This window comes from Lepidochelys olivacea (genome assembly GCF_965140295.1).
Source record: "Lepidochelys olivacea isolate rLepOli2 genome assembly, chromosome: 5".
NCBI lineage: Eukaryota > Metazoa > Chordata > Testudines > Cheloniidae > Lepidochelys > Lepidochelys olivacea.
The window spans coordinates 23,033,273-23,056,842 of NC_140415.1; the positions used below are offsets into that span (position 1 = coordinate 23,033,273).

At 43.6% G+C, this 23,570-nt stretch overlaps 1 protein-coding gene across 1 annotated transcript in view; it reads right to left on the reverse strand.

Moving 5' to 3' along the window:
• Positions 1–4,095: 4,095 nt before the first annotated feature.
• Positions 4,096–23,570, reverse strand: part of PDZD2 (PDZ domain containing 2) — a 327,010-nt gene continuing 307,535 nt past the window's right edge. Inside the window, exons 23-26 of the mRNA XM_084629338.1 lie at positions 19,456–19,557; positions 15,191–15,461; positions 10,577–10,711; positions 4,096–8,983 (exon numbers count right to left, since the gene is read on the reverse strand). Coding sequence (XP_084485464.1) covers positions 8,817–8,983; positions 10,577–10,711; positions 15,191–15,461; positions 19,456–19,557 — 675 coding nt within the window. The 3' untranslated portion in view covers positions 4,096–8,816. The remainder of the gene's footprint in view (positions 8,984–10,576; positions 10,712–15,190; positions 15,462–19,455; positions 19,558–23,570) is intronic.

Sequence of the window (23,570 nt, forward strand, 5' to 3'; positions counted from 1 at the left end):
TCTTCTACCTTTAGATCCATAAATTCTTCAGTCCAACCCACTTCCCTAACTAATTTCCTTAATTTTGAAAGTCAGCCCTTTTGAAATCAAAAACCCTAGTTGCAGATTTATTTTTGTTAATCCTTCTGTTCAGTTTGAACTGAATTAGCTCATGATCACTTGAACCAAGATTATCCCCTACAACCATTTCTTCTGTGAGGTCCTCACTACTCACCAAAACCAAATCTAAAATGGCATCCCCTCTAGTCTGTTCAGCAACTACTTGATGAAGGAATCCATCAGCTATCGCATCTAGGAAAGTCTGAGCCCTATTATTATTACTAGCACTCGTCCTCCAGTCTATACCTGGGAAGTTAAGTCCCCCTTGATCACGCAATTTCCATTAGTATTTACTTTATTAAAAACATTAAAAAGGGCTCTATCCATATCCAAATTAGATCCCGGCGGTCTATGGCACACCCCAAGCACTATCCCAGGGGAAACTCTAATAGTTTTCTTCCCCACTGTGATTTTTGCCCAGACGGACTCTGTCTTATCCATTCCATCGCTTCTTATTTCTTTACATTCTACCTCATCATTGATATACAATGCTACTCCACCACCTTTACCTTTATTTCGGTCTTTCCTAAACAGCACATACCCTTCAATACCTGTAGTCCAGTCATGACGACTATTCCACCCTGTTTCTGTTATCCCTATAGTATCTGGTTTCACTTCCTGCACCAGTAGCTCTAGTTCCTCCATTTTGTTACCTAGGCTCCTCGCATTGGGGTACAAACATCTTAAATTTTGCTGTTTGGCCTCGCTCACATTTTGTACCCTATTAGGCACGGTCATTCTACAGCCAGTATAACCTATTAGACTGGTATCCACACTGCCCTTCCTCCTTATATACATTCTCCTACCCACAGCTGTATCCTTTCTTACTTTTTTTTTCCCCTCTCAATGCTAAAATCCGGCGTGGACATCTCCCAACCATCTCCCCCAAATTCCTAGTTTAAAGCTCTCTTAATCAGTTGTGCCAACCTCCATCCTAGACATCTATTTCCTTCCCTACTCAGATGAAGTCCATCCCAAGAGAACTGTCCTCTGTCCATGAATGCCTCCCAGTGGCCATACATCCCAAAGCCCTCCTTATAGCACCACTGCCTAAGCCATCTGTTGATAGTCATAATCTTGTCACACTAAAGATTACCTGAGCCTCGATTTCCTTAAGCGTCTTCCCCAGCCTAGCATAGTCTCCCTTAATACTTTCCAGCGAGAATCTAGCCGTATCATTTGTTCCCACATGAAGGATAATTAGGGGATTCTTTCCTGCTCCCTTTAGAATCCTTTTCAACCTCAGGTCTACATCCCGTATCTTAGCCCCTGGAAGACAGCATACCCTTCTATTCTCTGGATCAGTTCTGGTCACAGGCCTGTCTATTCTTCTCAGTAAAGAGTCCCCGATCACATAGACCTGCCTTTTCCTGGTGACGGTGCTATTCTCCAGTCTATCCCCTGTTCCCTCTGGCTGCAAGTTCTTTCCATTCCTATTCTCCCTTGTAATCCTCTTCAACCCATCCTGTATCCTCCCGGGGCTCATATTTGGTGTAATCTCCATTGACTCTTCCCCTTTTCCTATAGCACAAGCCGCTCGTCTCTTCTTCCTTGCCCTTCCACCTTCAGCGACTACCTGCTGAGCCCCTTCTTCATTTTCCAACTCTGCAAACCTGTTCTTGAGCTCTATTTCTCCTTCACTAGCCCGTCTTTTCCTCTGCCTGGTTCTTTTAGTCACATGCTTCCACTGACCACTTTCCTCACCCAGTTTCCCTTCAGAATTCCCCAACCCTGCTTCCATCTGCAAGTCTGAGCTTTTCCCTTCAGATACCTCATGTCTTTGCTCCATAATCTGCTCAAACCCCTTCCTAAACTCAACCAGACTTTCCACCTGCATCTCCAAACCTCGGATCTTTTCCTCCATCAGCTCTATCAGACGGCACTTCATGCAGACAAAACTCTTACCAGGTGCCCCCTCCAGGATCATGTACATACCGCAGCTTCCACATCCAGTCATCCTCATTGTGTCTTCCACGACATGGGTCACTCCCACTGCTGCCTCTGTATCTGTCATTGCCTTCCCACCTCAATCCTGTTAATCTGGGAAACACAAACCACACCAAAACACCACCACCCACAGCAAAACCAAATCCCGAACAAGCACCACAAGACAAACTCCCCCTCAGACTCCCCCTCAAGCTCCCCCGTTTATAGCTCTGTTTGCTGGCTCCTGTGCGCTACAGCTGTCTGTGAGGCACAGGCACACCCTTGGCCGATTAGGCCTTCTTGGGGAGTGGAGAGGGAGAAACAGGATGACTAGAGGTACTGGCTCGAATAATCATCCAACCCCAATGGATTAGCTCATTATCTCTACCCCTTGATCCTGCACTTATACTTTCGTTCTCCTCCCAGTTAGTATCGGGAGAGGCTAGGATGACCAGACAGCAAGTGTGAAAAACTTGGGGGTAATAGGAATCTATATAAGAAAAAGCCCCAAATATCGGGACTGTCCCTATAAAATCAGGACATCTGGTCACCCTAGGGGAGGCTTCTCTATCCTCCCTTTCTCTATGGCTTGTAATCTCGTGTTTAGGTTTCTCCAGCCCCTCTGCTTATTTCCACCTCATCTTGTCCTGCAGGTTTTCTTTCCACCCAATAGTCCACCCATTTGCTTCCTTAATGGGAAGGACTCTCAATCTGTGCCCAGTACAAGGGGGTGGAGAAATCCATGCACCAACCCTACATCTTTCCACCTCTTGCTCCCAGGGGCACCTCTACCACAGGGAAGAATTTCTCGTCCCCACATTGACATTCAGTTTTGACCCTAGCTCTGGGTAGTATCCAGAGGTGCTTTGCTAGCTCCCACCTGATTAATGAACAGGCTGAAGCCATGTGCACCAGAAGCTTCTGGTGCCTCTTCCCTACCATTATCCAGACAGTCGGAGCTTTCTCTTTTTTTGGCCTGGAAGTCCCGTCCCAGCAAAATTCTGCAAAGCTCCATTCCATGTGTAGGCAGTAGTCTCTTTTTGTGTGCCCTTCACATCCACGGTGGAACACACTATGGTCCGAGCCCCTGATGGAGTTCCTCAGGTTCCTCCCTCTTCCTTTAGTGCCCTTTCCCACCTCTTTCCCAGGTGTAGTCCCTTAAGCCAGTGATCCTTTCTGGGAATGTCTGCCTCAGCAAGCTCCTCGGTCAGTTTATCTGTGGCCTCCAGATTGACTGGCTGATGTCACCTGAGCTGTACTCAAGGAGAGTCTGTAGAAACTGTTCCAGATTCACAGACACAGTTTCTGTGTCTGGCTGTAATCAATGCACAGCCCAGTTTGTTAATTACTGGGCAAATGCACGAGGCCATAATCCCCCCAGTCCACCTTGTGGTACTAAATTTCTGGCGGTACTTTTCCAGGGACAGGCCCACCTGGGTCCAGGATGGCTGCCAGAACCATGTCAGAGCGTCTCGCCCGCTCATCACTGAGAGCCAAATATGCTGCAAGTGCTTCCCTGGTAAAATAGGGAGCCAGCCAAAGGGCCCTCACGGGTCTGTTCCCACTGGCTCCTGCTGCCACGCTCTTAAAGGTGACCAGAAACGCATCAGGCTTTTCTGCAGATCCCGTATTATGGAGTCCTGTGCCCGGTTCCTGCCTCCTGCCACGGGACTCACCAAACTTTGCAGGGGTTGCACTGAACCTGGGCTTGCTCTCTTCTAAATTCCTGCAGGATCTTTTGCTGCTCAGCCTGCCAGGCAAGCGCAAGGACTGTTCCTCTGCATGGGGGGGACTGTTGGGAGGTCTGCAAAGCCTTCTGCATTTGTCCTTGCTGCTCTCTCAGCAATTGCTAAATTTCCTCCATTGCTGGCCCCCAGACTACAGCTCAGCGGTTAGGTCAGAGGTTCAAACAGCAAACTGAAAAGACCATTACTCACTTATTTTGCTGTGGAAATGGACAACTAGCGAAGTACTAAGCTTAATATTTATTTTTCAAAATCACTAAAAAACCCCATATTTATGGAGATGCAGATTTACAGAACAGAGAAAGCAACTTTTGAAAATGTACAGTCTATTTCATATTATTGCACTCACTTTTTTATAATATACAAGGCATTTTAAAGGGGTTTCAATAAAAGAAGTAATATTTATATAAATAAGTGTCAATATACAGTATCATACAAGAAGTGTATCATCTTAACAGAACACACAAAACCTACCTAGATTGGGATTCCAATGTCTCACGTGATCTACTCTAATCCTCATCAATATTTTCATGTATACATTTACATACCCTAAATGCACAAGCAGCTAAACATTCCAACACCTGGCTGTGGATGACTGATCCAGCTTTCGGGGGGGGGGGGGAAGATTGCAGAATGTTATCAGGACTAATTCTGAATGAGGGCTGATTGGAAATGTCAGTCACACAAACATTCTTAATACTTTATTACCCTCAAAAGGGTTTTGTTAGGATTGGGATGAAAGTAACCAGCCATACTGCCTCCTCCCAACTTTAGGCTTAATCCTTTAGCCCTTAACACAGATACAATTCACAGAGAAGACAGTGAGAGGTTTTCATGCATAAGGACTGCAAGATATTGTATGCCCAGTATCATACTAGAGCCCAACCCCCTCCCCAATATCCAGTATGCACATCCTTCTGAGCTGCTCCAGCCTTGGAAGGCAGTGAATGCTAGATCTGTGACTGGTCAGCTTATCCAGAAGAAAGTCTGCCCTGCTGTGAAAGCCATTCCCTCCACTCCAGGTCCATGGTGAAGAACTGCAGACCTGTCTGGGGCCAGGGACAAATTAATGTCTATATACGTACTGATTGGTAACACACTTATCTTTCTACCTGCAATAGTGTGGCCCTAAAGAGATACTATAGCCCTGAAATGCTTAAGGAATTGAGTGATGATCCCGAGTATGAAAAAGGACCATCTTGGGGATTGGCCTCCAATCAGTGAAGCGAACAATGAAAACCCAAAGTTATCTGCTTGGGTCTGGGGAACTTTCTGCATCATTCCTCACAAATCAGTGGTCAGCTGAAAGATGCTGAGTTGGTTCCTTGATCATTGTTCAGGACAGAAAAGGATTGTATCTTTGAGTCCTATGGCCCCATTCTTTTATCTTACAGCTAGAGAGAGACTCATCACGACTGATTCTGCTCTAACACCAACTTTCACACTGGTGTAAAACTCCTGACTTCCAATAAGTTACTCTGAATTAATACTGGTAGAAGTGAGACCAGAATCCATCATAGAAAATGTAAGGCTGTTGGCACCTTAAGATTCTTTCCTTGCTCAGTGATGTATAGGATAGGAAGGAGGCTTTGTATCTGTGCCAGCTAAGGTGCTCAAGGAACCTCCATGGCTCATTTTGGCTTCTTCAGGACCCTAGAAAAGTAATAGTTTACAGTGTAATAAAGAATCATCCCTAGTAAATTTCAAGAGTACTGTAGAGTCATCTATTCCTAGAGAACAGTAATAGGTACATGTTGTATGATCTGCTTAGCCTGATTATTAGTTAGTTTTCTTTGCATACCTATTAATTTCACATTTCTAATCCATAGACTCCCACCCTGCATTAAGACATAGCAGGATTTCATTTGCATCATGTGTTGTACAACTCTTACTTTACCTCCACAAGGTGAAGATTGAATACAAATGACTGTTTTCTCCACTCTTTCCTTTTTGAAAGCAGATTCCTAGAACATGGCCTTTTAAATTGCTGAGTAATGTTACCTCAACACAATTGCTGAAAAATACTATTGTAATAATTTTAACCCTCGTAGAATCAATAGAGGTCTTCTGATTCCTATCACAAAACATGGCTTTGGCAAGAAGAATGATCACATGGCTTAATATGTCAGGATTAAAAAGTAATTATACAACAAACATAAAAATATCATTAGTAGAACTGTATCATAATACCCAGAACATGTTAATAAACCATAGCACTTAAATGTTAAGTTCATCATTCCTTTAAATTACATTTCATATTTTATCACACACACAAAAACCCACCTAGTTTTGATGTTGGCATTTGCCCAATATATATTTCTAAGTGTATGTACAATAAGAGAGTATTTGATAATGGAAAAATGAAAGCTTTCTAAATCACTCTCAGACAGTGAATAGTACCTGCAAATAAGTGTCTGAAAATCATATTATTCACTATATATCATTTTGAAGACACACCTCAAATTCAGTAAGCTTAACGTACAAGATAAAAAGCTTATTCTTTGAGTTCACACTAAAGTGAGGGATCTGTACGCTTCTTGGTTCAGAATTTAGTAAAGTTCTAATGCTGGATTGGAAAAAAATGCCGTTTTTCAAAACACAATTGTGGTTTACCTTTTAAAATAGCAAAGTGTCACTCCTGTACTGTGTGTATATGTGTGTGTGTGTGTGTATGTGTGTGTGTATTCACTATATTGCATTAAACTCTACATGCATATTTATGTATCTACTATACGTACTGTTTGTCTAACTTCAGATTTTGATCATTCCTGAAAAAGGCATCACAATTTAATTGTCATATTTTCTCCCTGTTTTCAGCATAAATTTCAGCTAATCTTTTCCTCCCAACATGGGCCCTGATACCACAGTGAGGTCCATGGAGCTGGAATCCTGCGCCCACATTAAGCCTCACTAAAGCTAACAAGGTTGCATTCAAAGGCAGAGCTCATTGCAGGATCAGGGACAAAGCGAATCCAATTCTGCAGACACTCCATATGCAGAACTTCCACTAGCTTCATTGGAAATTCTGTGCGCGGAGCACCTGAAAGCCTCAGCCCTGCATTCATCTTTTCAGTACCCAGATGTTGTTGGTATCTCTCCCTAGATAGACAATCTAATGTTCATGTAACTTGAAAAAAAATCATATATATATATAGACAGAAAAGTTGTGCAACTTTTCTGTACACCTAATCTCTGGATGCGACAAGGAACTCTATGCACTTCCACACATCACTAGTTGTATTCTAGCCAGAAACACTACCAAAAGAAAACGCTTCATTCAGTAAAGGCTATTGACCATAAAAATCATTTGAATAAATAGATTTAAATATGGTATAAACTAGAGATTGGTTCAAGCTACAACATTAAGGTCCCATCCAGACCTTTTCAACACCACATATCCAGCGAACATTCGTTATAAATATTGGGGCCATTTGCAGGTTGCTGAGCTGGCTCCAGGTTTGGATTTGGAACACCTCTATTGGTCAGGGCTATTTTTGGGTCCATGACAATTTGAGGACACTGGACCAAACAACTTGTTCTCACTGTTAGGGATGATGGTTCCTTTTCGCTCTGTCACTTGTGTGTTATTCAGTCATCTCAAACTTAAGCAAATAAATTGTTCTAACTTCTCATACCATATACTTTCTTCCCCTCAAACAGCAAACTATAAATAATACACAGGAAAACAACCTGTTATAGGTTATATATAAACTCTATACATGCTTTGAGTATTGGTGAAAAATCCAGGATAAGTGCAGGTGACATTCAACTGTTTCTGCAATATGGTTTTTCATCTAATGAGTTATGATCTATGCAGATAAAGCCAATTCCATAATTCAGAATCACCATCAACCAGTCCATTACCCACTCAATCCAAGTCATATTTACAACACGCACGGTGGCACACGTGCATGTCAAAATCAATATTTGAGAAGAAAAGTAATGATTAATAACCACTACCACAAGTGTGGCCAGTTCAAATCTAACTGGGCAAAATCGAGGTATTTGGACTCAAATGTTCAAACTTGAGTTTTTAAACTTAGGCAACAGTAATCCTCTTTTCGTCACCTAAATGAACGTGGGTGGATCTTTAGAGGTGCCGAGCCCCCCACTGAAGATAAGGGGAACTGTGAGTGCTCAGCATCTTTGAAAATCAGCCCACTTTTATTCAGGTGTCTAACGTTAGGAACCCAAGTCTGAAAGTTCAGACTGCAATTTTTACACTCTAGTCTTAATTATACCCATAAGTGATACCCAAACTGCTACCATCCTTCCAGTCCTCTGCAGATAGTCATCCAACATTTGCAACAGATTTTCTTTCCCTAAACGAAGGTCTGCACACAGACTTCTAATGCATTAATATGGTGCGATGTTCAGATTTAATGAGATGTCACTGAGAGCTGATTTAACAGTTGTGTGTTCAGTTCATAGTTTTCTAGATGATTCTGAGCTTCATGAGAAAATGTTTGTGGTTTAGATTTACAAAGCTGTGCAAAATTATACTTCTTTTTGTCATGCTTTTTTAGCAAAACTGCACTTAGAAGAATAAAGTGAGATTGTTCCAGACATTCTCCTTTTATAACAAATACAGACTGGACCCCAAGTCAGTGTGTTGAAGTCAAGTTATAGCTAAGTGATACAGTATACAGTCAAAAAAAACCATCCTCGTGAACAGGATAGCAACAAATGAGTTATGCTCCCAATTTCCAAACACTAAAAATATTGGGAACAGGCAAAACATTTCAAACAGAATCTGCTAAAAGGTTTTGAAGTTCCATTAAAACACCACCTGACACAAAAGTCCTCTTACTGTTTGGCTTCTTACATCCTGGGAAAGTAAAGTTTATAAACACACTGCATGAAACTGACATGTTCCTTGTTTGCATATCACAGTGCTCTTCTGATGCTTTTAGCATGCCGCTACAGAGCATTAAGTCACTTCTACACAGCTTCAAAAATGTAAGGACAGCTTGTAGTCTGTTTTGAAAGGACTATTTCTAATGAACACGTTGCTTTAAACAAGTGTAGCTACAAACAGTGCTTCTGTCATACTGAAGTTCTGTGCTTTCTGATCAGCAACTGAACTGGTCCCTCTGGGACAGATTTAATGATGTTCCAGGCATCATAGTGCATGAGACCAAGTAATGATTTTCCACTAATGGCAACAATTTCATCTCCAGCTTCTATTTTTCCAGCTTGTTCTGCAGCGCCACCTATAAGCAAACAAGTTACAGTCAATATAAAAACAAAGGGATTGCTTTCCACTGTGGCAAATGGGAAATAAATGATTCTTCTAACAATGCCAATTGTATTATTAATCCCTGAGACTCAGCACTAACAATTTATTCCAACATAGTGCACACAGTAACAGTAAAGTGTTAACGTAGCTGAGATAATGTTAAATTCCGGTTGTTTGAGATGTTGTGTCAAACAAAGCTTCTGCTAAGATTAACTAAGCAATATGGGGGCATCAAAACTGCTGTATATTGGTCTAATATTTTGTAAGAAAACCTGTTGAATTAAATAAATGTACATGTTCACATAGACAAAAATAGTTATTTCCACAGAAAATGTAACAGGCCATTTTTCACCCAGGTATGAACCTCAAATGGCGTTTTATTCTCCAGAGGGATAAAACAATGGACTGTGAAATCATTAGTAACAGTGAGAGGGCAAACAAGGTTTAGGATATAGACAGAGGTAAACTTCCTGCCCAGTTAGAAACCATATGTTAGTGATGAAAGTGTATTTTCTCTATGATAACGTAGCTGTATCATCATGTATCAAGAAACACCAGTAGGAGTTGTAATTAATGACATAAATGGGAGTGTTCCAAATAATCACACAATGATTATTATACAAAATTAAAAGTGACCCTCCTCCACAAAATAAATGTTTAAATATTAAATATTAAAAAGTGAAACTGATTTGTTGCTAGGCCATATAGATTTCATTTTGACTCTTTTCCTTTATAAGAGAATAGGAACGTGGGGCCTGATCCTGCAAGATGCTGAGCACCCTTGGATCCCACCGAAGTCAATGGGAGCTAAAGAGGCTCAGTTCCTTGTAGAAGGCACTCGGCTTTTCACATGATTGTATCCATAAGAGCCAGGACTAAACCATGTGAAAAGTACTGGGCATTGGTTTCCACTCTGCATGCAACACATTTAAGTTTAACCATCTGGCTGACAGGCAGAGCATCCAAGAATGGCAGCTTTCCAATGCACATGCCCAGTGTATTGTACTCTTGGGAGAAGGCTGATCACTGTGCTAAGAGCACCTGAAGCAGAAAATTAACACCATATTGTAGATAAAGAACTTCAGAGGAAAGCTCAACAAAAACGAAAAAAGAGAAAGAAGTAAAAGGTCAGAGCAGGAGTAGTAGTATTTGGGAAGAACACAGAACCACGGTTTCACTGCGCTCTCCTTCACCGTAAGTATCAGCTTTGCTTTTCACAGGAATGGGAGACAAGAGGTGAAATGCTAGCTTGTTATAGAATACTGTTGTAATGCTAGATGAAATGATGTTGCTGGCTGCAGTTCAATATTTATGGTAATGGGTAAGCCCAGCACATAATCACAGCACACTTATTCAATCTGTCCACATTAATCCTACAAACACTTGTCAGCAGGAGAGGCACTTACTACCACGATCAGTGTTTTTAAGAATAGGCCTTTAGTTATTAAGAGGTATAGAATGCATTAGAAAATAACTTAGCTCCATCATTATCCAATTCAACAAAGTCTGAACAGTGTGTAATAGAAGAAAATGGGATTATAGCCATGCAAATTTATTTTCCAGATACCTTTAAATATTCTTTTTACAAGCAAAGGTCTGTCTCCAGAAATTGAAGCTTTTCCGCCATCAAGGCTGAACCCTAAGCCAGCAGAGGTTTTCCACAGTTCAACAGAAACGACACCACTCATATCCACAATTGGACCTGCAACAGAATACGTGCAATATTTTGTTATGGATCTACAATTCTTTGCTGTGGTGAGAAAATGATCCACCATTTAATTTCTACTAAAACTGCAACATGTTTTCAGTCAAATTTTTTTAAGGGCACGTGCATATTATGCAGTTGCACAACCCAGAGTGGCATGTGCAAGTCAGTTTTTGCAATGTGGAATTACCTATTAGGTGTGGAGTAATTCAGATTTCTCATGTTCAACAAGGATATTCCTAGACATTTTTGTGGGTGACATTAAGGAGGCCTGCTGAACATTTGCCCAACGGGATTTAGTAAAAATTAATTTTAAAAAATTGAAGTGTTTAAAAAAATCACAAGAACAATGAGCTGCAAAACTTTATAGTCTTCAATTTGATACCACTTATTTAGGTCTTGGATGATGGGTTTCTAAAGAGCAAGGCTGTCCAAACATTAATTTGAGCAAAACCCATTCACTTTTTTTTTTTTTAAAGGGAGGGTTTTGTAATATACTGACTTGTGTGAATTTATGCTCCTGCTCGCTAATCAATGGATATGTCAGATCTCTACCAGTGTGTGTATGCTGTCCTCTAGCAGCTGGACCACAGAAGTTATAAACCATAATACTGCTACACCTAATAGAAATTATGCAGAAATCATGTAGAAATGGCCCCAGGAATTTGGAACAAATGAATAGATGTGATATATCTTGATTTTAGTAAGGCTTCTGTCACAGTCACACATGACATTCTCAAAAGCAAACAAGGGAAATATGATCGAGATGAAGTTACTATAAGATGGGTGCGTAACTGGTCAAAAAGCCGTACTCGAATGGTAGTTGTCAGTGGTCCACTGTCAAACTGGTAGGATGTATCCAGTGGGGACCCACAAAATTTTCATTAATAACTTAGATAACAGAATGAAGAGCGTGCTTTTAAGATTTGCAGATGCCAGCAAACTGGGAGGGGTTGTTAGCACTTTAGAGGACAGCATTAGAACTCAAAATGACCTTGACAAATTGGAGAATTGGTCTGATTTCAACAAGATGAAATTCAATAAAGACAAATGCAAAGTACTATACTTAGAAAGATCAAAATCAATGTACAACTACAAAATGGGGGAACAACAGGAGAGGCAGTGGTACTGCTGAAAAGGATCAGAGGGGTTTATAGCAGAACACAAACTGAATACAGGTAAAAATTGTGATGCAGTTATGAAAAAGGCTAATATTGTACTGTAGGGTGACCAGATAGCAACTGTGAAAAAATGGGACAGCGGGTGGGGGGTAATAGGTACCTATATAAGAAAAAGTCCCCCAAAACGGGACTGTCCCTATAAAAACGGGACATCTGGTCACTCTATTGTTCTGGGGAATATTAACACAGGAGTCTCATATGTGATACGCTGGAGGTAATTGTCCCGCTCTGCGTGGCACTGGGAGGCCTCAGCTGGAGTATTCTGTCCAATTCTGGGTACCACACTTTAAGTAAGATGTGATTACACAGACGAGAGTCCAGAGAAGAGCAATAAAAATGATAAAAGGTTTAGAAAATCTGACCTGTGAGGAAATGTTAAAAAAACGGGCATGTTTAGTCTTGAGAAAAGAGTAATGGGCTTAATCTGCAGCAATGGAGATTTAGGTCAGATATTGGGAAAAGCCTTTTAACTATAAGGTTAGTTCGTCTCTGGAATATGCTTCCAAGGATGGTTGTGGAATCGCCATCACTGGAGGTTTTTAAGAACAGGTTGCACAAACATCTGTTGGGGTGGTCTGGGTTTACTTGGTCTTGTCTCAGTTCAGGGGGCTGGACTTGATAATTTCTCAAGCACACTTTCCAGCCCTACATTTCTATGATTTATGTTCTATTCCCTGCCCACTTCCTGCCCCAGTGACTGTCAAATTTATACAGCCATAAATTTAGTGCCAATTGTTGAATTTAAAAACTGTACCTTAGGCATCTGAGAATGAGCTTTGCCTAATGGGAAGGGGCTTATGTAAATGTATGGGCTAGTGTGTGTTTGTCCTGGGGGAATTCTGCACCACTGTGCCATGCAGAATTTGTGCAGAATTCTGGGTTTTCCCCACAGAATTGGGGCTGCAGAGTTGATGGCTGCCAGTAGGGGCCACTGGATTCTAGAGAGCCCAGCTTGCAGTGAGTGGAGGGCCCAGCCAAGGCTGTACAGTTTGGCTGCAGGCTTGATCCTCATCCTCCCAGGGACAGAAGAGGGCCTTGAAGAATTTTTATTGTGCGCAGAATTTTTTGGCACAGAATTCTCCCAGGAGTAACAGCTGCACTCTACAGGATGGACTCTAAGTGAGATCGTGTTGCTCTCTAGTAGCTGCAGCCCACAGAGGCTATGCACTCTTCAGCTCAAGTGGCAGGAGGACTTTTGGAGCAGAAAGTCAGGGGGTCCACCTACAGTGATGTCCATGAAGTCTATGTGGCCATAAAACTGTTACAGAAAGGCCATTCTAATCAAGATGGCATACTGCATCCTGACATATGTTGTTTCCAGAGACCACACCCCTACATCAAAATGAAGATACCAATAGGCTGCATATTAAAATTTCATGGACTACATTTAATCTGCAGCATACACTTTGACCACCCCAATTTGGTAATAAATATTTTGGGCCAGATCCTCATCTGGTGTAAATCTGCATGGTTCCATTGAAAACAATGGAGTTACACCAGTTTACAGAGCTGAAGATCACATCCATTTATTTATAAAGTGATTCCTCTCTCTCTGACGGGTATTTGGATGCTCTACTATGATTCAGGATAAAAACACTAGAAAGGCAAGAAAAATACCAATATAGACGAAAACAGCCTCAGCTAAAGCCTAGAGCTGACAATTTCAAAAGTGGGTCACTGACTTTTCTGTGCCTCCATTTCTTGGTGCCGAGCTTGAACTGAGCACCTGGACTGCTAGTGGCAGATTACCCTGGAGCAGGGGTAGCAACCTACAGCATGCGTGCCAAAGGCAGCACGCGAGCTGATTTTCAGTGGCACTCACACTGCCCGGGTCCTGGCCATTGGTCCCGGGGCTCCGCTACCAGCCTGGGGTACGTCCGCCGGCCCCCTGCCAGCCGGGGTTCCGTCCGCCGGCCCCGCTCAGCCCGCTACTGGCCCCGGGTCCCGGCCACCGGTCCCAGAGGCTCCACTGCTGGCCTGGGGTTCTGTTTGCCAGCCCCCTCAGAACGCTACCAGCCCCGGGTCCCGGCCACTGGTCCAGGTGGCTCTGCTGCTGGCCTGGGGTACCGGCCACTGTGCCCCTGCCAGCCCAGGTTCCGGCTGCTGGTCCTGGCCACCGGTCCAGGGGACTCTGCTGCTGGTCTGGGGTCCCGGCCACTGGCCGGGGCTCTGCAGCCACTCCCAGCTGTGGTGCTCTGGCCCCAGCCTGGGGCAGTGAGGAGTGCAGACAGGGCCAAGAGGGGGCACAGCTCAGTGTGGATTGCATGGATTATTATTACTGGCACGCAAAACCTTAAATTAGAGTGAATAAATGAAGACTTGGCACACCACTTCCAAAAGGTTGCCGATCCCTGCCCTGGAGGGATGCTGCATTATCAGAGCTCTTGGCAATGACAGTTATTCATCATCACTGATTGATTCCTCTTCTCCAGGCTGGATATCAATGGAACCACTGAAGTGCAGCCCCAGAAACATCAGCAATATTCCTCAAGCAACACAACATGGTCAGAAAATATCAGCTGACCAGAATGGTAAAGTGTCCTAGTTCTAAAACCAGGAGACCCATTCAGAACATCTCAAGTATAATCTCGGCTCCAAAGCAAGGCCATGTGCCCATCCGGAACCTATTCATGAGGCCACTGAGAGCCACTGGGACCATGAGCTGCTAAGTTGTAACTTTTCTCCAGTCTCATCTTTGGAATGGATTGGGATTTGGCTAGATCGCTCTGTTTTCTGTAATATCAAAATACCTTTCTTGTATATTTTAATAAAAACATAATAAAAATTAAATTCTGCCATTTCATAGATCAGTTCCACTCCCTGTGAATAATAAACTGTACTTCTAGATTTGGTTTCTTTGTTTTTGCACTCACTATTGTTATTTTAAACGCCTTCAAACACATAATCCCCAATTTCATCCTGGATTGGACGAGTATGTGTAAATCAAAAATAGTTTGTCTTTTGCCATAAGGTTATGAAATAATCATTTTAATTATAAACGGGAGTCCTGTTAGACCTGATGCATGCCGTACTGAAGTCAATGGAAAAACGGCCATAAACATGAACAGGAGTTGATGCGGGCCCTAAATGTTCATCTAAGTGTCTACCTTTTTATGACGGCTTCTAAAAATTGCATTTGGCTTCCAAAGAGTACAAATAAAAGTTAAAATTAATTTCATTTGCTTTCTCTGATCACCTAAGAAACAGACACTTATAATCTGAAGCATATGGACATTTTCCCCTTGGTCTGCTCTGCAGTGACTCCCTTCCAACTATTCTTGGACTAAGATCATACCTGTTCCTATTTCCATGGTAACATCCTTTCCAGGCACAAAGTGTTTTCTGCCGGTAGCTAATATTTCAAGTCTGGATGAAATCTTTTCTCGGTCTTTCTTTTTCTCTATGACAATGACTGCATATTTGTGCAGTCTTGCCTGATGCACAGCATTCAGAACATCTCCATGGACTGAACCCGCCAGAGACATGCCATTAATTGACAGAATGAGATCTCCACAATGGATAGTTCCTTCTTGAGACGCCACACCCTTTGAAAACACCCTGTGGACCTAAAAGAAAGATTATTACTTAATACTCTGATAGTATCAGGAACACGCATAGTGCTGTACAAATCAGATAAAGGTGAAGGCTCTGCCCCAAAAAGCTTACAATCTAAGAGTCTGATATTCTAAACACCATCAGGTATAATGTTTACCCTCAGGTCTTGTCTTCACTGTGGGCTAAATTGGTGCTGCTGCAATCGATGCAGCAGCGTCAATTTAGTGGGTCTGGGGAAGACATGATAAGTTGATGGGAGAATGTTCTCCCATCGACTTCAGTATTCCACCACCTCAATGAGAGGCTGAAGCTATGTCGACAGGAAAACGTCTCCCGCCAACATAGCACGGGGTAGGCACTGCGGTAAGTTGCTGTAGACTACGTCAACGTAAGTTACCTTACTTGAGTTGTGTAACTTACATCTACTTACCCTGCAGAGTAGACAAGGTCTCGGTGAGGGTATATCAGTAAAGATAGGGAAATATTAATGACATTGTTAAAGGGACTGGTGAGACCTCATCTGGAATACTGCGCACAATTCTGGTCACCCATGTTTAGGGCCCTACCAAATTCACGGTCCATTTTGGTCAGTTTCACAGTAATAGGATTTTTAAAATAGTAAATTTCAGTTATGGGGTGGTCGCAAAATTATTGTAGTGGGGGTTGGGGTACTGTAACCCTTACTTCTGCGCTGCTGCTGGCAGCGGCGCACTTCAGAGCTGGGCCGCTGGAGAGCGGCGGCTGCTGGCCGGGAGCCCAGCTCGGAAGGCAGCACTGTCTCCAGCAGCGCAGAAGTAAGACTGGCATGGTATGGTATATTGCCACCCTTCCTTCTGCGCTGCTGCGTGCAAAGCCGGGCCCTCAGTCAGCAGCGGCCACTCTCTGGCCACCCAGCTCTGAAGGCAGCAGCACAGAAGAAAGGCTGCCATGGTATGGTATTGCCACCCTTACTTGTGCTGGCGGGGTGCTGCCTTCAGAGCGGGGAGCCCGGCCAACAGCCGCAGATCTCCGGCCGCCCAGCACTTAAGGCAGTGCAGAAGTAAGGGTGGCAATACTGTGACCTTCCCCCCCCTAAAATAACCTTGTGAGCCCCCTGCAACTCCCTTTTGGGTCAGGACCCCCAATTTGAGAAATGCTGGTCTCCCCCGTGAAATCTGTATGGGATAGGGTAAAAGCATGTAAAAGACCTGATTTCACAGGAGGAGACCAGATTTCACGGTCTGTGACGCGTTTTTCATGGCCGTGAATTTGGTAGATCTGAAAAATGGAATTCAAACTGGAATAGGTTCAGAGCAGAGCTACTAGGATGATCTGGGGAACAGTAGGCCTATTTTATAAGAGGATACTAGCAAAACGAAGGCTGACAGAGGATCTGACTACTCTCTGTAAGTACATCAGGGGATAAATATTGGGGCGAGAAGAGCTATTAAAGCCGAAGGACAATGATGACACAAGAATAAATGGATATAAACTGGCCAGGAATAAATTTAGGCTGGAAACTAGAAGAAGGTTTCTAACCATCAAAGGAGCCTGCCAATTGGAGTAGTGGGGCCAAGTAAGCCAACTAATTTTAAGATAGAGCTTAATAAATTTATGAATGGGGTTATATGACAGGGCTCCTTGCTATAGGAGAGGACAGGACTCGATGACCCAGGAAGTCTCTTTCCGTCCTATGTTCCTATGAGGTGCCCCAAGCACGATGCCAGGTTAAAGTGTCTGCAAGATTGGGCACAAAGAAGTAGCTGCAGAGATAACTGTGTATTTTACATTGGCTGTTACATGGTCAACTGTGCAGCTTCGAGTGCCTTTTTGTGATGATTTGGCTGTTCCAATACTCTCTTCACCATCACAGATTTAACAGTCTTTTTGGTTATGTAAACTATTTTTTCCTTGCAAATATGGAAAATTCTAGAGGGCAATTAGAGTGGAGAAAATCTGGAGTAACCCCTTGGGCTCCAGTAGACTGGCTCAGGATTTGTGCTGGTGTAACTGATAGAAGAAAATGGCCCGAAAGCAGCAACTTTGGATTTTTAAAGACTCGTTTACAAGATGCTGAGCAGCTGTTGGAGCACTATTATATGCTTCCTTTCAAAAAGGCTCATGCTGTGAATTTGTGAGGACAATTCTGTATGCTTATCTCAAGGTATTTCATAGACTGTCTGGCACTTACGAGGGGGAGTGCAAGTCTTTTGGGCATCCCCTAGAAAGGACCCAATGCCCTGCTGTACCTCACCCCAACACAGTCCCCAGGAGGAGGCCCTGCTAAAGAACCCTAGTTTCAGAGGCTACCGTTTCCAGGCAGGTTTCAGAGGCAGTGTAAGGGGGCACTCCCAGTGAGGCGCTAACTAACTGTAGCTGTGGTTAGGCTCAATATCTTGAAAGAAGGGTGTAACTCAGAGGGGAGACATATAAGGAGGCACTTCTGACCAGAAGCCAAGGCAGGAAGCTCTGGGAAAATGCAGGAGCTACAATGCATATATGTAAGGCTGTAAGGCAGGGGTGCGGCTTGAAACATTGCTATATTAGTGTCAGTTTGGATTAAAAATGAACCCCCTTAATAATACCCTACCTGGCAGGGGAGTTTTTGTGCTTAAAAGTGGATTTGTGGGTGAAATTTTCTCTTGTTATTTTCCCCCTGATCCCAATATGTGCTCCACAAACAGCCTCATCACCCTGGCAGAGCCTACCCCTGCTCCCACTCAAATCAATGGGAGTTTGACTACTGACTTCAATAAGAATGGAGCCAGGTCTCAAATGAGTTACCATTCCTATAGGTGTCACTGTGGTCCTGTCGCAGGGCAGAGGTATAAAACCTTTGGATGCCCTGCTAAAGACCTTGCTTCCCTTTAGGGTGGCGGGTGTATGAGCCAAGACCCTTAGCAGGGAGCCCAGCTGCCAGGCCCTAATGAGGGCAGGCTCAGTGTGGTCTGCTGAGCCTAGTGGAACCAGCTGGGTTGATGACTGGGAAGGCATATAAACCCAGGGAAGAGCTCAGGATGGGGGTAGCCAGGCAGAAAGATAGGAGGGTTGAGGCTCTGTCTCTGCTGGCTGACACAAGCCTCAAAGGCCAGAGGACCCAGTGAGGGGTCGGAGCAGGGACAGGTGTTGGGGGAATCGGGACTGTACAGCCACTGTAAATAAAAGAACACGGGTGAAGCACCTGCAAGAGGCATCTGAGACCCTTTCTTTGGCCAGCCCAAGCACAGGGACAAGGGGAAGGAAATTTGTGCCGCCCTGTAACAGGTCCAAAGACTGAGGCATGCCCTCCTCCTACTCTCAGCATCTAATGGGTTCATCTTCATAAGTGTGGAATCTAAAAGCTTTCCCACTTCAGAGGGCTTGCTGCATGGCACATTGGTTCTCTTGTTTTTCTCTCTCTCACTGGTTCTACTTTTTGATAGTGTTTCAGTTGTTTGGTATCACTTTTTTATTCCTTGGGATCACTTAATGGCACTTACAATGTCCTGGGTTTAAAAGTACCTTATAAATAGTAATTATAATTAGTTTTCACTTGTCACCAAAAGTACATTGTGAAGCAAAATCCAGAATGTTTGCCTCAGTCTGAAACAGCTGTCCTTAGGTTTATAAAAACATTCCATACCTGGACACTTTATGACAAAAGTTCAAAAGCTGTGAAATCTACTTACATTTCAGGTTACATTACAGGTTACATTTACCTTGAGTATGTGGGATTTTATTTATATCCCTTGGGATTTTGATGCAGTTGATCCCATAGATTAATAATCCAGTTACATATTAATCTAAGAAGCACTTTTAAATCTAGTTTGAAAATGTAATTGACATCCATTTTCAGTAATAAAAATATTGCATCAACTTATTTTTCACCCAGGCACTTCCCTCTCTGATTTCATGATAGCATGCAGCAGCCTCTCAAAGTCCCTGGTTTATGACTTTGCAGTGACACTTGCTAGATGAACACTTGATCTAATTACCAGCTTGCCTTGCAGTCAATTTTGCTGAAAAAGACTTGCGGTCATCACTTACTATGATAGATTTCTGCTCCAGATCTATCCCTCCAGCGACACTAAATCCCAGGCCAGCACCTTCTTCTTTATTCAAGACCACAAAGTAAGCTTCTTCTTTGCTCTAACAATAGAACAGAAGATGGTGAGGGAAGCCACAGATCAAGACAAAACACCCACGCAAGCTAAAGAGTCCCAGCACGCTCACACTACTGCAACTTGAGTTTACAGTTTTAAAAAGCTAATGTCGTTCTTGTGAAAGGAGTCAGATTGAAGTCGTGTGTTTATTCACACAGTGGGTACAGCATGAGCAGCAGTCCAGGCTCTCTCAGAAGACAGTAACTGGGGCTCTTCCATCAAGCCGACAAAGAGCTGATCGCTGTAAGCTGAAGCCAGACAAATTCAGACTAGAAATAAGGCACACATCTTTAACAGGAAGGGTAATTAACTAATGAAACAACTTAAGCAGGGTTGTGCTGGGTTGATCATCACTGGCAATGTTTAAATCAAGATTGGATTTTTTCTAAAAGACATGCTCTAGTTCAAACAGGAATTAATTCAGGGGTGGTCTGTGTTATATGGGGAGTCATAGAGTTTAAGGCCACCAGATCATTCAGTCTGACCCCTTGTATAGCACAGGCCACCAACACCACCCCACACCCACACACTAAACCCAACAACCAAAATTAGACCAGAGTTTTACAGCCCGTGGGAGACTAGAGTGTTTTATACCACAGGCAACGAATAGGAGGGCCCAAAGTATGCCAGTGCCCAAGGCCCCCCGCAATGGCACGGAAATGATCAAGCAGCCTTGTTGCCACCTCAGAGCCCTGGCCCACCCCTTCCAATGTCCCTTTCTCCAGCTGTGGCCATCCCTGATGCTTCAGAGGAAGCAGACTAAAAAAACCCCAGAAAACATGGGGCGAGGGAGCCCTTCCTGACCCCTGCAGCTGGCTGATTGAAGGTCAGACTAGATGATCACAGAGGACCCTTTCTGGCCTTATAATCTATTAATCTAAGACAACACCATTGCACCCTAGTTCTACCCTGAATGGATCCTCTACAGCAATAGTTCGGTTTCTGCACCTGTTCAGCTCTTGGACTTCTACCGAAGGGGATGTCTACACTGTAACGGCTGGGTGTGATTGCCGCTCGAGCTGACATACCTGAGCTAGCTTTAATCTCGCTAGCTCAGGTCCCAGAATAGCGAAGCCACGGCAGCATGAGCTTCAGCCTGGCTTATCCCCATGAGTAATTACCCAGGGTGCTAAGCGGGTTTGTCCAGCCCACGCTGACATTCACACTCTTGTGTCTTTACTGCTCCAGGATCCAAATGAGCTAGATGAAATCTAACTCACGTATGTTGCCCTCAGATGCAATCATATCCCGTGATTAAAGTCGAGGCATACCCTAGGACTGCCAACAAGAATTGTGCATGAGACTAACTGGTTTCACATAAATCCAGTCACCAGTCATCAGCTGGTGACAACTATCAGCCATTCCTGACCTGGACTGAATTCAAGCCAACGACCAATAAATAAAAGGTATCCTATTGCCAAACCCATGGGCTGTCCAGTCTATCACAGTTTCATGCAACATACTAAGGAGGACTACGATGTACTGTATTTACCTTTCAGTACCAACCACTAAGGGAGCTAGTGAACAGAGGAGTTTGAGAGGGAGATCTCCCTGCTGAGCAAGGTGTGAATGAGCTTGTTTGGCTTTTTGGCTGTTAGTTTTTCTCTTTCAGGATACTCAAAGGTGTCAGTTGGGATTGTGTGTTTGGGGACTGTTTGAGTCTTTGTTCCCTTGATCATCTTTGATCAGATTCAATCAGCCCTTGATCATCCTTAATCATCTTTGATCACACTTGCAAGTGAAAAATTCTATTTTCTACAGTATGACATGGGATGTGCAAAAGCAAGGCTTGACAGCACTGGAATTCCAGGTACCACAAGGACCATTCCACTTCACATCCCAGCAAAGGGCGGAGAGAACTCTTCAGTGATCTGAACACTTTGGGCTAAATTCAGCCTCAGTATAAACAAGTGGCACTCCAGTGAAGACCATGGAATGGCACCTGCTTTCACCAGGGCTCAACGTGGCTTGTAAAACTGATTTATATGAAATGGTGGGCTACTGCCAGAGCACAGAGTTTGCTACGCTGGATGAGACTATCAAGTTGGGTGTCTTGCATTCATCAGTTATTAGGGTGAAAGGAATACTGTTATGAACAGCCTGTATAGACATTTTCCAGTATAAATAAGACAATAAACAATAGTCTGGTGGCAGTAACAAGATATTAACTGGACCTGCTGCAAATCATCAGGCGCTGACACTGTAAAGCAGCATCTGGCCTTGGATCGTGTCCAGCTCTTAGCATTTCCAGGAACTGCCAATGCTTAAATTAATGGCATCTCATTAGAATCGAGGCCCTGACACAGTTTAATCTATTTACCATTAAATGACATATTTAGTTCACTGGACTGAAAATGTGTTTAACTCAGAGGGTTGTCTTTTAAATTAAAGCCCCAGTCTAAAAGGCATGGGGGAAGCGAACACTATTAAGGGTTGTACTGTAAATATAATGGGCCTGATTCTTGGCCACACTATGGGTGTTCTGTGGCAATTCAGTGGCCTTTGGAGGATTCCCTTGTGTGAAGGGCAGCTCTGGGGAGTGCTGGGCCAGTCTAAGAGCTGGCCAGGGTGGATTGGGCGTGACCCGAGGTAGACTGCTAAGGTGTTGCAGGGTGGGGAAAGGGAAACGGCGAATTCCTGGGGGGTCGCAGCAAATTAGAGATTGCATCCACAGTGATGCATCAGGTTATTGAGGGAGGAATTCGCTGGGGGTGAGAGAGGAAAGAAAACATCTCCTGTGATGGTCTAAATAATACTTAGTCCTGCCTTGAGTGCAGGGGACTGAACTAGATGACTTCTCGAAGTCCCTTCCAGTTCTATGATTCTGTGATGCATTGGAGCTGGAAAGACCCGTGCACAAAGCTGTTGTCCCCACCCCTCACTGAGCACCCCGTGTAGAGGTGTTCCCCAGAAGAAAGCAGATGTGACCAAACATCCCACGGCCCGGTAACCCCTGGCTGCCAGAAAAGCCCTATGGGGCTGTAACCAGCTGGTTTAAGTCAGAGCAGCCTTCTGTCACTGGATGAGAAAACGAAAGAATACAATAATTATAAATGAGTTCAACACTAAAATCCAGGAGGGTCCTTAGCACAGTGTGCTAAATGCAGCAGATTGAATCATAGAATCATAGAATATCAGGGTTGGAAGGGACCCCAGAAGGTCATCTAATCCAACCCCCTGCTCAAAGCAGGACCAATTCCCAGTTAAATCATCCCAGCCAGATAACGGTATTGCATGGTAACGGTATCCAGCTATCCTGTGTACATAGTAAGTATGTGGCTGCACATTAACACCCTACTTCTACTTCATATTCTGTCATGCAGCTCTGCCTGGAATGCACCTACTGTTTCCCCCACCTGCTATTCTGATATCACCTCAGCTTTTCCTGGTTTCCTAGGACTAAACATCCCAGTCTAGACACATACACAATCTGAACATTATCTCATTCTTGCTTTGCACAGCTACGCCCCATAAGGACATGGCATACTGTAATACCTTCCATCTGATAATCCAGTTGTGCTTCACAGGAATCCATTAATCTAAGCGCACAACCACCCAGTGAGGCCAGTAATTATTACTAGCCCTATATTACAGATGAGGAAACTGAGGCATGAAGTGCTCAGGTTCCTGATCCTGTGAGCTGCTGTGCATACTCATCTTCCCAAAGTCTTCATCTCAACAGACTGGGCACTAAGTAACTTGCCCAACGTCACAGAGGAAATCAGTGGCACGGCGGGAAGGAGCTCTGATCTCAGTTCTGTCCCTTAACCACAAGGCCAGCCCTTTAAAACCTAGCACTAGTTTAACAATAATAAACAAAAACAAAAAAAAACCCTATCTGCACAACAATTATCTTTCAATGTTCTCTTTTTTCTTTATTTTCCTAATATTTATTCAGAGATTCAAAGCCCCAAAGGGAGCCCTATGATCATCCAAGTCTGACCTCCTGCATACCACTGGCCAGAGAACTTCCCTCTAATAATTCCCTTTGAACTAGAG